Source organism: Microtus oregoni, unplaced genomic scaffold (assembly GCF_018167655.1).
Source record: "Microtus oregoni isolate MIOR12 unplaced genomic scaffold, Mior012 000030F_ref0000283, whole genome shotgun sequence".
Lineage (NCBI taxonomy): Eukaryota > Metazoa > Chordata > Mammalia > Rodentia > Cricetidae > Microtus > Microtus oregoni.
The window spans coordinates 5,144,636-5,161,100 of NW_024543089.1; the positions used below are offsets into that span (position 1 = coordinate 5,144,636).

A 16,465-nucleotide genomic window follows, 5' to 3' on the forward strand; every position below is an offset into this window, starting at 1 on the left:
TTTAGTACAGAATTTAACTCCTTCATCTTCAGCAGATATTCATTATTGATTGTGTGCTAATTTTAATTTTATTCTTAATGTGTGAGGATACCACAGTGAATACAATCAAGAGAAATTAGTTTCTCGGCTTATGTATTATTTCCCACTGTCCGTCTTCCACCCTCACGAGTACAGGAGTGTATGAGGGACATTATGTAACACTTCTAGATCTGCAGTGCCAGTCAGGCCCAGGAACATTTCACCTGAAATAGAAAGTTCAAAGGAAACAGATTCCAGAATTTAAATGACTTGATTTGTCCCATGTGTTTTATATAAACACATATATCATACCCGTGTATGTACACAATGCTTGGGGCTTAACATTTAAAAGTGTTATTGTCTCTAATAGTTGGAAAGCAGTTGAGAGTTTTCAGAATACAGGAATAGATAAATACTGTTGAAATTGAAAGTTTCCGTTGTTGTATTTTCCTCCTTGCTGACAGTGAATGTCCGTGATTAGTTATGCACCTTTTATATGAAGGAAGAGACTGAGATTAATTAAAGGAGATGGCACTGGGAATAAGTAGGGGATTTGTAGCCATCAAATTCTTATGTGTAGGGAGCTTACGGACAGCAAGGTCCTGGTGGCAAAGAGGTTGGTTGTTGACTCGCCATTCTAAATGTCTTGAGTTCTGGTTGGGGGCATTTTAGGCACTGAACATTGGGTAAGTCTATGACCTCTGTCTGTCCTTTGTGGCTCTGTGGTGAGGTGCACACAGAGTGACACGGAGTGGCTCTTCTTCTCTCTTTCAGTTGGTGAGTTTGTGAGCGATGCTCTTCTGGTTCCCGACAAGTGCAAGTTCCTACACCAGGAGCGGATGGACGTTTGTGAGACCCATCTACACTGGCACACCGTCGCCAAAGAGGTACTCGCCCGTGACTGCCTTCCTATAGAGAGATCTTGGGTGCATGCAAACACCTCTTAGGAGCTGTTCAAGGCAGTGAGTTCTCTATAGCAGCCACATTCAAGTAACTAAAGTGTTTTAAAAATCGAGTTTACTCTCTAGAGTAGTTTTGTTTGTAAGGCCACAAAAAAGGAAGTCCAGAGAGCTGCTGTGTCCCTTGTCTTTGCACATAGTTGGCCCCTCTGTCCTCAAACAGTTTTAGTGATCAAAACAAGTGCCAGTTAGTTATGTTTGGGCCACATCTTACAAATGAACATAAAACTGTCATCTTCAGTAGGTATAATTTTAAGATGGACATCGTTTTCCATTTATTTTCTGTTGTTTTGTTGTTTTTCCATGTGGTTTCTATAATTTAGTTAGCTGTTTGTGACTTCTGTGGTAGAACAAAGAAGCCGCATGTCCAACACCACATCAAAGTTCACATTTTAAAGTTATATCCTCCAGGTTTGTCTCCACCAAGCTACCTCGCCACCTTCCTCTCCACAGTGGATGACTCTGTGGCAACATGCTTAGCCCATTGCTAACCCCTGCTTTTGGCTAAATCGATGAAAGATTAAAGACAATAGAAAGCAGTGGCACTTTATGGAATTATCACCCTCAAAACTGCACTTTCTTTTAATATAATTATAATGCTTTTTTCCCCTCAGTGGTTGTGTCAGCATGGTAGCGTGAGTGTTCTAGAACTAGGGTCTCAGGAGATTACCACTAGGGTCAGTTTTGCATCCCTGTTTCTTCCTAGGAAGGCTGGACATTTTATCCCAGATATGGTGGCTCTAGGGGGTGCCACTACTGGCCCAGAGGAGTCAGAGACCAGCAGTGTGCTAGCTACCCTACAGTTAACAGGGCAGGCTCCAACCCCACAACCCTTCTTTTCTTTTTCTCTACCAGGGATTGAATCCAATGCCTTGTCCATGCTGAGCTATAATCCCTCTTTGAGCTGTCTCCCAGGCCTTGTGTCTACTTTCTATTTTGTCATACAAAGTAGAGTCTTGCTAAGTGACTCAGTTTGGCCTCTAACTCACCCTATAGTTCAACAAAGCTTTGAACTTGCCATAGCTTTCCAAGTAGCCAGAATTACAGGTCTGTACCACCAGGTCTGGCTCCCCAGAAAATTATTTGGTCCAGGATGTCAAATCTGTTGAGCTTCAAGAATGAAAGAAACAATAAAAAGATTTTACATTATTTTTGCTTTTCATAAATAGTGTGCTCTGACTCACCATAAAACAAGCTTTCTGGGGGCTGGAGAGATGGCTCAGCGGTTAAGAGCATTGCCTGCTCTTCCAAAGGTCCTGAGTTCAATTCCCAGCAACCACATGGTGGCTCACAACCACCTGTAATGAGGTCTGGTGCTCTCTTCTGGTCTGCAGACATACACAGACAGAATATTGTGTACATAATAAATAAATAAATATAAAAAAAACAAGCTTTCTTTGCCTAAAAATGATTTTGAAAGTTGAAGAGCCATTTGAGCTTAAAGCAGACCACTTAATTTGATATCCAGCTTCCCAATTAATAAGCCCCTTTGCATTTTTTCCTGAGTTTTCAAAGGAAAAATGTTTTGTTACTAAGAAACAACAGACTGTTGACTCCTGTGAGGTTAAAATACATTTATAATATTTTACACTTTCCCTAAGCATGTTAAATTATTAATCTTTCCTCTGTCACTGGGAGAGAGTTTCTAAGTTTTCTCTTAGAGTAGATTTGTGCAAAATTAACAGATCCCAGAGAATCAAAAAGATACCGAGGAGGAAATCCCTCGGTGTTGTGAGTTCAGATGTCTTCGTGGCTGTGGAGGACACTTGCTTCCCTTGTGGGACTCTGGGAAATGAGCCAAGAAACAGATTATCCAGACTAAGGTGGAGCTGAGTGGAAGCAATCTGCATCTGGGGTGGAGGTGGGAATGGGTTGGAGATGGAGAAGACACCTTCAGCTCTGGAGAAGTCATCCTAGCCCAAGGCCCTGCTGTGTTCCTATGTCAGCCTTCTGGATCAGTTCTCTTCAACCTTTATTTTATAAACATCAAAATCATTTTAAAAGATTCTTAGATATATTTATTTTATGTACATGAGTGTTTTATATGCATCAGGTATGTACCCGGTGCCCAGAGGCCACAGAGTCAGTAGAGGCTATTAGATCTCTTGTGCCTGGAGGTAAGGATGGTAAGGATGGTTGTGAACCATCGTATGGGTTCTGGGGATCGAACAGGGCTCCACTGCAAGAGCAACAAGCCTAACCACTAAGCCACCTCTTCAGCCCAAATATCAAGATGACAATATAAAGATAGAGCACCAAGCAGCGCACGCTGAAGACACAGGTCGCCCTTGCCTTGTGAAACCGGTTCTGAATATGTCTGGACATGATTGTCCCGGCTGGGGCTGTGGTGTGCACATCTCTGGACCCTCACTGTCTCCTCCTCCCCTTTGTTAGACGTGCAGCGAGAAGAGCACCAACTTGCATGACTATGGCATGCTGCTGCCCTGCGGCATCGACAAGTTCCGAGGCGTGGAGTTTGTATGCTGCCCGTTGGCTGAGGAAAGCGACAATGTCGACTCCGCTGACGCAGAGGAAGACGACTCTGACGTCTGGTGGGGTGGAGCAGACACTGACTACACAGATGGCGGGTAAGGTGGCTTTTGTCTGGCTGACTGAGAGGCTGAACCAGCTCCTGTTACAGTCTTTGTATACTGTGAATGATCTTTCTGTTTCATGCTGAAAAGATCCCTTCTCACATCTGCTGTATTTGCCTCTAACCCTGAAGTGATGCAGTGATTATTGCACCATATTTGATGTTAGTGTTATCGATGAATTATCATGAAGTAATCTAACTGCTATATATTACTGTCAAGAGTACTGATCAAACCCCACTAACAGCCACTTGCTGGGAGTTCTACCAGGAAGTTCGTAGGTAGGATATCAGAGCTATGATTTTTGGGCTCTCAGTTGGAAATACTTTTAAGCACTCCTCCAGGGCTTTTGTCAGTCATGTGTATGTGATGTTTCTAACATTTTACTAATATGAAAGAACTCACATACACCAAGAACCCTGTCTTTTCTATTAGTAAGATGAGGCTTCATTTTAGTGCCAGTTGCCCGAGCTTGTCAGGACTTTTATGTCTGTGTTACAGTCCCCCTGGTGTTCTTTCTCTTCACTTACCTCCATCCATCTATCTATTTCTGAGACAGGGTAGCAACGACATTGAGAGCTGTGTAACTCTGACTGGCCTAGACTTGCTATGTAGAATAAGTTGGCCTAGAACTCACAGAGATCTGCCTCCTGAGAGTTGAAATTAAAGGCTTTCACTACTACACCTGGCACTGAAAAAATTACATTTGATTTACTTTTTCATAGAGCCAAAGAAACTGAAAATGGATTTTTCAGATACTTCTTAGTGATAAGAGTTCAAACACTACGTATAAGTGTTGAACAAATTCTAATTGGTATTACTGATAAAAACCCAGAGTCAGATACAGAGATTAACGCTAAAGATCAGAGAAGCAGAGTGGCCAGCCACTAGAGAGTTCTTTTTACTGTACTAATGCTCAGACCAAAGGGGAGATCCTGTTTACAGACTGCATCTCCCAACTACATCTGTCTTTACCTCATACTGCACTGAGCTGCTATCTCCTTCTGCCTTATTTTCCTCTCTCTGCCAGCCACATCACTCTGTCTCCCCCTCCCTACTGCCGGGATTAAAGGCGCATGATCCCAAGTGCTGGCATCACCTTTGTGTGAACCCTGTTTCTCTTTTAGACACAGTCACCTTGTGTAGCCCAGGATGACCTTGAACTAACAGAGACCCACCTACTTCTGTCTCCCTAGTCCTGGGATTAAAGGTGTGTGCCGCCACTCCCCACCCTCCTTAACTCTGCACTCTGATCTTTAGCCAAGCTTTATTTGTTAAAACGTAAACAAAATATCACTATATATAAGCTTTCTGTTTCCTAGGCAAGAAGTCTTCGGGAAGCAGAATTTGCTTCTAAGATATTTTGCCATTGAGAGTTAGGGGTTCTCCATGATAGATGCCCCCCCCCCATACCTCTGTTCCATGTGTCACAGTGGAACGGGCATGGGTTCACTTTAGCTATCTCTTTTTCTAGAAATGAGGTGGCCTAGATCTCATTCGTGAGCCCATTCCTGTCCTTTGTCAGCCACATCTAGATTTGAAAGTTTCAGAGGCTTTGGGAACAAATCCTGTCTCTAGGTCTCTGGCCACAGAGTACCAATACAGTCAGCATTCAAAAAGGAAACTGACTGTGGACTGAGAAAACATGTAGCGTGGCATTGAAACCTGGAAACTTCCATCACTGGGGTTAAAAGGTCTAAGATACTAGATATGTATTTGTAAAAATGTTGGTGATCTGGTATTGATGTCACAGGGCTCTCTCTCTCTCTCTCTCTGTCTCCCTCTCTCCCTCCCTCTCCCGCCTCCCCCGTGTGTGTGTGTGTGTGTGTGTGTGTGTGTGTGTGTTTGTATAAGTACAGTCTAGAGGTCAATATTGGACGTATTCCTCAAATATCCTCCACCTTATTTTTTTAGGCTTGGATACTGGGGAACCAAACTCGGGCTCTCATGAGTGTGTGGGAAGCGCTTCACCCCAGCCTCAAAGGGTACTTTTAAATTTTAAAATGATTATTTTTACTTTCTTGAGAGCTACCAGCCTTTGCCAAGCTTCTTCCCCATGTAAGACATTTCTATGTATCTTGTAAATCCTCTTTTTTATTGGATCTGGTTTTCCACGAGCCTTGATCTTTTCATCCTACACCTTTTCTGACACCGTGGCAGCCATCCCTGGTGATATTGTAGGAAGCCGCTGAATCTTGCTGCTGGAAATTAATCCAGCCAGATGGCTTTGCGTCCTGACCCAAGTCTCTTGTTTATTCGTGACGGTCACTGAGTAACTGTACCTTCTTGATATCCATCTCTGGTTCTGTGACTCCTTTCTATTCTCACAGCAAACACCAAACTATGAGATGTTTGTTTTTCTCCTTCGAATGTACTGTTTGAATCCTATGCTAGACTCCTGGAAAAGTCATACAGTATGTTATCCAGACCAGAGAGAGCACTCAGACCTCAGTCATGACTTGAAGGGGACAGGCACACTGGGTCACATGGTCACCCTGTCATCACCATCCACTTGAAATGCTAGCTGTCTCCTCCCTCGTCATCATTATTTGTGTTCTCTTTCAGGTCCCCACCTCCCGCATCCCTTAGAAACAATGCATCTTTAGTGTTTCCAACTATTACTGTGATCTTACATCTGAAATACTCACCAGCAGCAAGTTGCAATCCATTGTCCTCCCTCCTTCCCTCCCTCCCTCTCTTCCTCCCTCCCTCTCTCGCTCCCTCCCTCCCTTCCTTTCCCCCACTCTGGTCTTCCTAATCAGAACAGATTGAGCAGATAACCATTTATATATACTCCATACATCCTAGTCTTACTGATACCTTCACATTTTCTAAGCATACTTTGGTCAATCCTCAAGACCAGGGAAGACTATAATTCTTCTTGTAATTGCTTCTCAGTTTCCCAAGCTATCAAGTCGTGTAACTGTAGTCATTTCCATTTCTTATTCATGCTGTAACATCAGCTGAGACCTTCATGTTTCTAGCAGATGTACCTAATTCTCTCAATTTGGGGCCAGGTCATCTTCCACATGACAGTCCATCCAAGCCAACCCCACGTCACCTTTTTTCCTTCCTGTACTGTTGACACTTTCATAGCGAACCACTGCGGATTTCTACAAGGTACCTGGTTTTGGTTGACACTCAGTATGTGTTAATTAAGCAGATGAGTAAGTCCCCACTGCTGCCTAAATATCTCCTGTTCCTTCTCCTAGCCTTGTCCCTGTCTCTGCCCTCTTTTAATTGTATTCTGCCTAGATTCCTAATCCCGGCCTCCTTCCTTCTCTTGACCTTTTAGTCTCGGTGGCTCTGCTTCCTTTACCGATAAACCTGCTATTTCTTGAACCGTGATTCTTGATTCAGTTCCTCCTTTCAACCCTAGTATATTGGGAACACAGCAATAACTAGCAATTTGGTACTGCACCATCCTTCTGGACTGGCCAGATGTTTTTCCATTTTGTGTTATTGGGTCTTTGTTATCATAATTGGAGAGAGTTCATGAATGATGATAATTCTTTGATGCCCAAATAAGAAAACGTTTAACACATATGATAATATAAATTAAGATCCATCATGTGTTGTGGATGTCTGAAATGTTCCAGTGGGCTTGTATGATCGCTACAAAATGAAACTAGTTTTTCTCAATTTTATTTTTCTCCAAGAAAGAGTAAAAGTCTGAGGTGCTATTTCTTCTTACAGTTAGTTAGAACTGCTCAGAAAGAAACTCAGAAGCTAAAATGTCCCCAGTGATGGGACTCAACCCGCCCTACTTCCTGGGAGCCTGTATTTATGTGACTTGACATGTAGAAACACCTGGCATAATTTTGTACATATTAAATACTCAGCAAATATTTGAGTAGAAGTGGAGTGGCCTTGACATCAAATACATACACGGTTGTAGTCATAATAGTCAAAGGTCAGTCTATATACTCAAACTAATTGGTTAAAAAAAAACAAACAGAGGAGCATCATTTTAGATAGGCAATAATTACAAGAAATTGCATCAGAAATCTCTAAAGCAAGAAATGGTATTGGAAGAATTCTGAAACCAAAGACAACTAAATGGTTTCTCAGTGACCTTTAATGTGGTGCCTACACAAATATCTTATTACTTCAGAAAGTGAGATAAAATTGTAGTTACAAATGAAAAAAAAAAAAACTACTCTTCTAGGCCCTTGGATAAAAGTCAACCTGTGTTTGTTTTGTGTTATGTTTTTGGCAATACCAACCATTGTACCTAAGGCCTTATACTTGGCAAAGAACACATTACCCTTTACCACTGAAATACAACGTTTGCCCTTTTTGCTGTTACGTGTTTCTAATTTCCTTTTGAGACAGAGTCTCCCTTTGTAGTTTGGGTAAGCCTTCAGCTTTCTGTCCTCTTGTATCAGCTTCCGGGTCACCTAGGATTATAGGATGTGCCACCACACTGGCCCCTAATGTCCGTTCTCAGACTTTTTCATTTGAATCAGTCAGTCCTTTTTGCCTCTAATTGCCAAGTTGAAGCTCTTTAAGAAGGAAGAGAAGGAGGAGGAGAAGAAAGGAAGGAAGACAGACAGACAGACAGACAAGCACACAGAAAGAAAGAAAAAATAAATAAATAAGAAAAGACAGAAAGAAAGAAAGAAAGAAAGAAAGAAAGAAAGAAACGTGAAACCTGAGGCAAAAATCTCATATTCATGAGACTACCAGGTGTTAGCAAGCATTCTGTCTGTGATTTAAGAAACAAATAAACAGTTAAAAGCAGTAACTCCCAACAGGAAATGATGTCCCCCAAGGGGCCTTTGGAAATATCGACAGTCATTTTTTGTTGTCACAGGTGATGAAAGTGAGTTAGGAATGTCACTTTCAGTAGTGTGAGCTAGAGATGAGGATGCTGCCAAACATCCCACGGTCTATAAGACAGCCCTATGATAACGTGGACTGTGCTGGTGTTACAGAATCCCAGTTGGGGGGCAGGAGAGATGCTCAAAGGCTAAGAGCACTGGTTGCTCTTGCAGAGGACCTAGGTTTAGTACCCAGCACCCACATGCTGGCAAACAACCATCTGTCACTCCAGTTTCAGGGGATCTCCCACCCTCTTCTTGCCTCCATGAGCGCTACATGCACCTGCTGCACAGACATACATGCAAGCAAAACACCTGTATACATAAAATAAAGATATATACTCTAAATTTTAAGGAAGTAGTCTAGTGATAAGGCGAGTAGGCCTGCTTTTCGTCCCACCCAGCTCCCGCATGGCTAGCTTAGCTCCGGGAAATAATAACACAGAAACTGTATTCATTTAAACACTGTCTGGCCCATTATATCTATCCTCTTCTTGGCTAACTCTCACAACTTAATTAACCCATTTCTAATAATCTGTATATCACCACGTGACTGTGGCTTACCGGGATGAGTCTAACCTCGTCCGTCTTGGAGGGGAGAGACATGGCGTCTGCCTCATTGCCTTCAACCGAGCATCCTGTTCTGTCTACTCTGCCTACCTAATTTTCTGCCCTATCAAAAAGCCAAGACAGTTTCTTTATTTAACCAATGAAATCAACACAAAACAGAAGACCCTCCTACATCAAAACAGTTTTGCCAAATGACATGGCTCATGCCTATAGTGCCAGCACTTGGGAGGCAAAGACAGAATCAGTTTCATTATGGCCCCTGTACACTAAAAACCTCTCAGAGGATTAACAACCACATAGTTTTATAGAAAGTATAGTTCACAAATACATGGTTTGGAGTTTTTCAAAAATTTCTATCCAATCAAGCAGGAAATGTCATGACTCTATCTTCAGTAAGGATACTGAAACATTCCTAGCCTTATCTGATACCCAGCTATCCTAAGAATTTATGTCTTCTTCTGTTGTCTGAGTTTTCTGTCCTGCCTGGTTCCCACAGCCATTAAGTCCCAAATAAATCATACAGAGGTCTATATTAGTTATAAACTGATTGGCCCATTAGCTCAAGTTTCTTATTAACTCTTAAAACTTCTATTAGCCCATTATTCTTGTCTATGCTAGCCACGTGGCTCGGTACCTTATTCAGCAAGGCAGTCACATCTTGCTTCTTCTGTGACTGGGTAACGACTGCAGACTAGGACTTCCTTCTTCCCAGAATTCTTCTGTTCGACCTGCCTCTACTTCCTGTCTGGTTGTCCTGCCTCTACTTCCTGCCTGACTTACTGGCCAATCATCGTTTATTTAAAATATAATTGACAGAATACAGACCACTGTCTCACACCATTTTTTAGGTTACCACTTTCAGTCTTTAAAATTAGGTGAGAGAGAAAGAGAGATGGCTAAGTTTTATTTGGCCATATATCTTCTCCCTTGTATCAATGGAGTTAAAATTCTTAAAATAATCTTGCCCGATTTCGGCCTGGCATTTTAAGAAAATGCTACTGAATGCTCAAGGGAGAAGAAGACACTAGTGATGTCAGATGGACACCAAGTAAATCACACAAAGGATAAATTAAAGCCTTAAATCTCTGTCAGTGGATGAGTCAAGAAAAAATGGACTTAAGAAACAGCACGTGGCTTTGAGAAGCAACTGTCACAGGGTTGGCTTGGCAGCTTCGAGCACTGCTGGGCTGTCTGGCTCTTGTTGAATAAAGAAACTAATTTGAAAATGATGAATAGGAGAATAGCCGAGATTTGTGCTTCTCCCTTGAGGACACTGGCTGCCACTACCAAGGTCTTATTAGAAATGCTGAGTTTCTGTATTTAATAGACTTGGACCGCATAGACATCAAGAAGAAAAACAAATTGCTTTAATAGCCCTAAGCAGATTACAGCCGTGAGGCCAAGCCAGTGGGTTTGTTTTGGTTTCTGAGCAGGTGATGGCAGAAAAGAGTGCCTTTGCTGGGCATGACTTGGCTGCTGCTATCTGAGGTGACTCTGGCAGGGGACAGGGCTTACTGAGCCCTGGCTCTCACTGCCCAGTAATAGGAAATCATCAAATGACACCCACCACACAGCTGTAAGTGTTATTTGAAGGACTGGGTTATTCATGGATGGAGATTTTTAAGACAGTGAGCCATGCTCAGATAATCAGGCAAGAGTAAGAGTATACAGATCCTTACTATTTTGGCTGGATTCAAGGTAATAGTACCTATAAGTACTAATCTCTCTCTCTCGCTCTCTCTTCTTTCTCTCTTCTCTCTTCTCTTCTCTTCTCCTCTTCTTTTTCTTCTTCTTCTTCTTCTTCTTCTTCTTCTTCTTCTTCTTCTTCCTCTCTCTCTCTCTCTCTCTCTCTCTCTCTCTCTCTCTCTCTCTGTCTTTCAAGACATCATTTCTTTGTGTAGACTCAGCTGTCTGTAGATCAGGCTCCTCAAACTCACAAATCCTCCTGCCTCTGCTTCCTGAGTGCTGGCACAAAAGGTGCTCATCTCTACTGCCCAACATTCTAATTTCTTGTTGAAATTGGCATCAAGTTTCAATAATGTCCTCTTTAGTCTAAAACCCCTTGTTCATATGGAATTTATCACCGTATCATGTAAAAGTCATTTTTAAAATTTGATTTTCATATTAAATTGTCATGTCCAAAGATGTTTGTCATCACAGAACTATGTGGCATGAGCTAGTGCCGATAACCTTCCATAAGAAACTCAGCAAAGTGTAAACCCGTGTTTTTCTGTAGAAGGAAGTCAGTCATTAAGAAAATAACCTAGGTAGGTTTGAAACCATATCCTATCTCTCACCACGTTTATGAGGTAACATTTCCTGTGGACGAGGATTTAAATGTGAAATTAAAGACGATGAATTTGCCCTGTTAGCTGAAGCTAGGACTTATGTGAGTTCAAGTAGCTGAGGACAGAGAACTCCAGTTAGCAAGCAAAATGGTCTTCTTCTCACAGTAAAAGACTCTGAGACAGGGACCCACAAGTAGTCCAATTGTAGAGAATAGGAGACTGGAGTGTGCAGCCCTCAATGACCTCTGTGTCACAGGCACAGTGATCATCACAGAAAGTGTAAGAGCTCAAGGTTGCAAACGGCTATTACCAAAAAAAAAAAAAAAAATTAAAGGGGGTTCAGTTTAGTTTTGTTTGATATGATAGCTGCACTCATGAGCCCATACCAGCTATGATGAGAAGTATAAGACCTGCGTAAGACCAAGCCAGTCAAAACTCTAATGTGGCCAGTGAAGGGGCTCAGGAAACCTCACCCCTAGTTGAGGAGCTATTGGCAGTTGATGGCTTCATGGGCAGGATGTGTCAGGTTTCTTCAGGGGTGTTGTCTAGGGTAGGCTGTCCGTGAAGCAGTGGTTGGTTCTGTGCCTAGGCACATACCAGCAGCCCCACACCAATAGACTGCCTGGTTAAACTATAAATAATGAGTACATGAAATCGGGACGTAGCTGTGGAGCTGGGGAGACGTGAGAGGAGGTGAAGGGGTGAGATGGGATGAATGTCACCAAACAGTGTTGTAAACATGGATGAAATTCTCAAAGGTTAAATTAAAAAATACATGTCAAAAATCACACTTGAACCCTGGCTTGTCCAGTTGAGCCTGTTTACTCTGACATGGGAAATGTTAGAAAATATGCATCACGGTGTTTGCTTTTTGCTCTCCTGACTAGGGAAGGAACCTATATATAATGTTCAGGCTGGATGTAGAAGAGCGGCAAAGCACTGTGGGGCTGGGAATGTCCTAGTCTGAGCTATCAACCAACCCCACCTCACGCTGTCACATACAAAAGCACTCCTTAGGGCTCGGTGCCAGTGTTCCATCTCTGCTAGATAATCATGGTTATTATAGCATGTTTTCTTTTCAGTTGAATATTATATAATACAGCTATTATAACTGATAGTGATCAATAAAGACATCTTAGGCCTTTTATTATTAGATGGGATTGAGAACATTTTAAAGTAGCTGTTGGAAGTAAGCAAGTAATGGTATCCTTGGTTATATGCCTGTTTTATGTTTTAAATATGCAAGAATTATTTTAAATATGCAAAAAATGTAGAATATATGATTCCTCATGACTGGAAATTAATCTGTTAGTGTGTAGTTGACATTGATTCTCTTGGATATTTTAAATAGAGACTTAATGGCTGTTGAAACTTTCAATTGCCACATTTCAAAACCTTTCGTTTTAGATCTCAGTTATGCCTTTCAGAAATACAGAAGAATTATAAGTAAGAGAAGATTAAGCTTTTAATCTTCTACCCCCTGGAATATGCTGTCCATTTGCTTCCCATTGTGTAACTTTTGATATGCTAAGCAGCCTCCAGCAGGATTTTATAGCTACAGTTATCAGAAAAACTGGAGCCAAGGAGCTGTACAAATAGTGGTAGTGAAGTGCTTTGGCTTTATAAAAATGTGTCTACAAGGTATTCCAGGACAGCGGCATCTCACTGACATGGCATTTCTAGGTACTTAGCACCCCCAGACTCCAGCCTCATGTAAAGCCCATGCAGATGCTGGAACTCCCTTAGCAACACGGAACTTAGAGCTTGTGTAACAGGGTAGCCTAACTTCCTTCTCAACAGTATCTTTTCTAAGCAATGCCATGGGAAATTGACTCTATGAGCATCTCAAATACACATTCATGACATCTGTGGGCTTCGATTTGACCCTTAAATTGAATGTTTTTGCTCTGTCATCAGCATGAGTGACAGGTATTTCTCAGACTCTTTATTTTTCTATTAAGAACCAGTACCTGCACAGACAGGCCTGGACATGTGTGGGCTCAGGAACGCAAACATTCGTAGCAGCTTCTCGTCACAGACCACCTGAAGCTTGAAAGACAGTTGAAATCCTCTGTTTCTTAGAAATCCCTTTTCATGTGTGACTTGCCTAACCTTATCTTTTCCGGCCTGCTTTTCTTGTGCACTCTTTACTCAAGACTTTGGGGTCTTTCTGTTTATTGGTTTATAACTATAACTACCACTGTTTGTTTTAAATTGTCCATTGAGTTTCTGTTCCCTGGTCACCTTTTTTAGATTACTGTAAATTTTATTTTCTTTTCTATCTCTTTCTTAACTTTGAATATCAGTTAAGTCCAATCGTTCAAGACTTACCTCTCCAGCCCAGGCTACCTGATTATTTTATACATCAGTGAACTCTAATGTGTACAGGTGCTGCTCTTGGCTGCCCCTACTTCCCACTAAGGTAACTTCTTGAAGTTACATTTTGGGGTCTCTGCAATGTTCCTTCTGCAAATTCTGCCATGTTTACCTTCACCTACTCTGTCCATCCTTTCCAATACAATCTGAGTACCTTAAAAATAAAGTACCTTAGAAAAATAAACACAACTGTAGTACCCTTCTATAATGTCCTCTGCCATTAGCTTTCTCCTATACATTCATCCTATACATCCACCACACAAACTTGAAGCTTATATCCTCTACGGGACAGCAGCAGTGTGGAGCATACGTGTACGTAAGCCTGGCATAGAACTCTCCAAGGTGCACTGGTAACTCTCCAGCATACTAAGAAACTGACATTCGGGGAGAATACATTGAATCCTTGCTTGGAATGATGAAGGTGACGATGAGGGATACCAGTCATAGGGCTTCATAGAACCTATGATTTTGTGTGTTGTGTGTGTGTGTGTGTGTGCCTGTTGTGTGTATGCAGGTGCATGCATATGCATGTGGAAGCTGAAGAACAATCTCTGCTGTCGTTGCTCAAGTGCTCTCTACCTTGTTTTTCATCTCCCACTGGCTTAGAGCTCTCCAATAAGCTAAGCTGCACAGTCAGTGAGCCCCAGAGATCCTCTTTTTTTCCTTTTTTGTTTTTATTGAGCTATGTATTTTTCTCCGCTCCCTTCCCTTCCTCCCTGCCCCACTTGTGCCCTCTCCCATGATCCTCATGCTCTCAATTTACTCAGGAGATCTTGATTTTTTCCTACTTGCCATGTAGATTAGACCCATGTGTGTCTCTCTTAGGATCCTCTTTGTCGTCTAGGTTCCCAGAGATCCTCTTATCCCAGCCTTCCCACTCTGGGATTACAAGTCTGGACCACCATTCTCAGTATATATGCGTGAGTGCATGCATGCATACATACATACATACAAACAAACATACATTAAAAAAGAGCTCTCTAGGGACTTGACTGCTTTGCTTTTCTGATCTTCACATTGAACCCCAATATCTGTTTTTGGGTTTTTATTATTCATGCTACACATGTATGTATATTATGCGAGGGAGGGAAGAGAGAAGGCGGTTTCTGGGGGTTAAGTTCAGGTTCTTATGTTTGTAGGGCAGCCCCTTTACTGACTGCTATCCCCCAGCACACTGGTCTGTGTTCTTTCCATGTTTTCACATTGACCAGCTCCTTCATCCAGTTATCACCCCAGGCTTCTCCACACCCTACTGACTCAGTGTCACGGGAGCCAGTTTAGAAAGCTCTTGCAGCCTGGAAGAGACACATCTCTCTGCCTATAATACCCTTCCCCTCACCCAGGAGCATGGACAGTTTATTTCTGTCTTGGATATCAGCTCCTTTTCTTTCCCTACAAAAGTGAAACCAATCAACCCCTTTAGAAGAAGCCATTTTGACTATTTCAGTCTTGGCATCCTGTCTTCTGTGTCCTGACACTGACCTCGTGTTTTGGCGTTTGATTTGCTCCTTGTATCTTTCTTCTCCAATGGAATATGCACTGTGAGGAGGGGGAGCTTGCTCTCCTTGTCCCTTTGGGGACCTCATATCTGGCTGAAGTTCTAACAAATAGTATCCGCCCATATTCTTATGTTCTCCATTACCTATGATGTTGGCTTCCGTGAGCTAAAAACATTAGCTAGAACTTTCTAAAAATAAGCTTCGTAGACTCTTCAGCTGCATGCTGTTTTGAGTAGCATGGTGACATTTTGTGCCATCTGCTCCTTTCCGCTCAGGACACGGTCCACACTGTGTGTGTTACCTGCCTGTTAGTAGCCGTCTCAGCTAGCGCATTCAAAGCTCTGGTATTACAGTGATTTTTTTTAAGTATTTTGCTTAATAATGGTTGTAAAGGATAGACCTCGTGCAGACAGCTTTGTTTTGTTTTGTTTTGTTTTGTTTTGTTTGGGTCAAGAGAAGCCATAAAACATCAGCTCACATTATCACAAAACGTACTGTAGAGTAGCATACTGAGAGCAAGGGACCAAATTCAGTCACTTTTATTATAAGGCACTCTTCTAATTGCTTTATTGTAGTTATTGTTAATTTCTTGCTATGTCTGATTTATAGAAGTAAGCTTTACAATAGGCATGTATGAAGGGGGTTAACATCTCACAGTCCATATGGAGTTCAGCACTGTCTACAGTCTCAGGTACTCTCTGGGGGCCTCGAGGCATCTCCTCACACACAGTACTGTTTAAAATCGTGTTCCCAATTAAACTCTTGAGTAAAATCCAGATAACAACATCTCGGAATTTCCCTCCTACATCTCTCATTGGCGCCAGTCTTGAAATACACTTGTGGAGTGATCAGGGAAGGAAGCAAGATCTGTAGGATTGGACTTTGGAAAGCTAGTTAGTGTTTCTGCTCTAGGTGATAATGTAAGTGGGCCCTGAAACAATACACAAAGTGAATGGCCATCTGGTCCATTATCTGTGGTGTTTCAGGAATTGTAACACTCTGCCTTTTTTTTTAATTTTTATTATTTTTTGGTACAGTGCTGTTTATTTAAGGGTCATAAGAAGGTGATTTCTTATAGACTGTGGTCCAAATTTCTGGCCCATTATTCCTAGCTGTCTGTTGGATTTCTTCCAACAGTATCTCTCAGCCTCTCAAATCCATCATGATCAAAGCTGAGCTGGTTAACTTCTGCTTCTTACCACCCGTTCTTCCTGCTACATCCTGTTGCCATTAGTAACCATCTCTACCCCATGTCTCCATCTTGAAGCATCAGATTCGTCTTCCCACTATCCCCCTCCATCCAGATGGCCACCAGTTCTGTTATTTTCTGGAACCTCTCAG

At 42.1% G+C, this 16,465-nt stretch overlaps 1 protein-coding gene across 6 annotated transcripts in view; it reads left to right on the forward strand.

Annotated features, from left to right (window-relative positions):
* LOC121465348 (amyloid beta precursor protein) overlaps positions 1-16,465 on the forward strand; it is a 225,375-nt gene that overhangs the window by 93,037 nt on the left and 115,873 nt on the right. For all 6 annotated transcript variants that reach the window (XM_041678578.1, XM_041678580.1, XM_041678577.1 and 3 more), the window contains exons 4-5: positions 793-905; positions 3,372-3,565. In XM_041678578.1, coding sequence (XP_041534512.1) covers positions 793-905; positions 3,372-3,565 — 307 coding nt within the window. The remainder of the gene's footprint in view (positions 1-792; positions 906-3,371; positions 3,566-16,465) is intronic.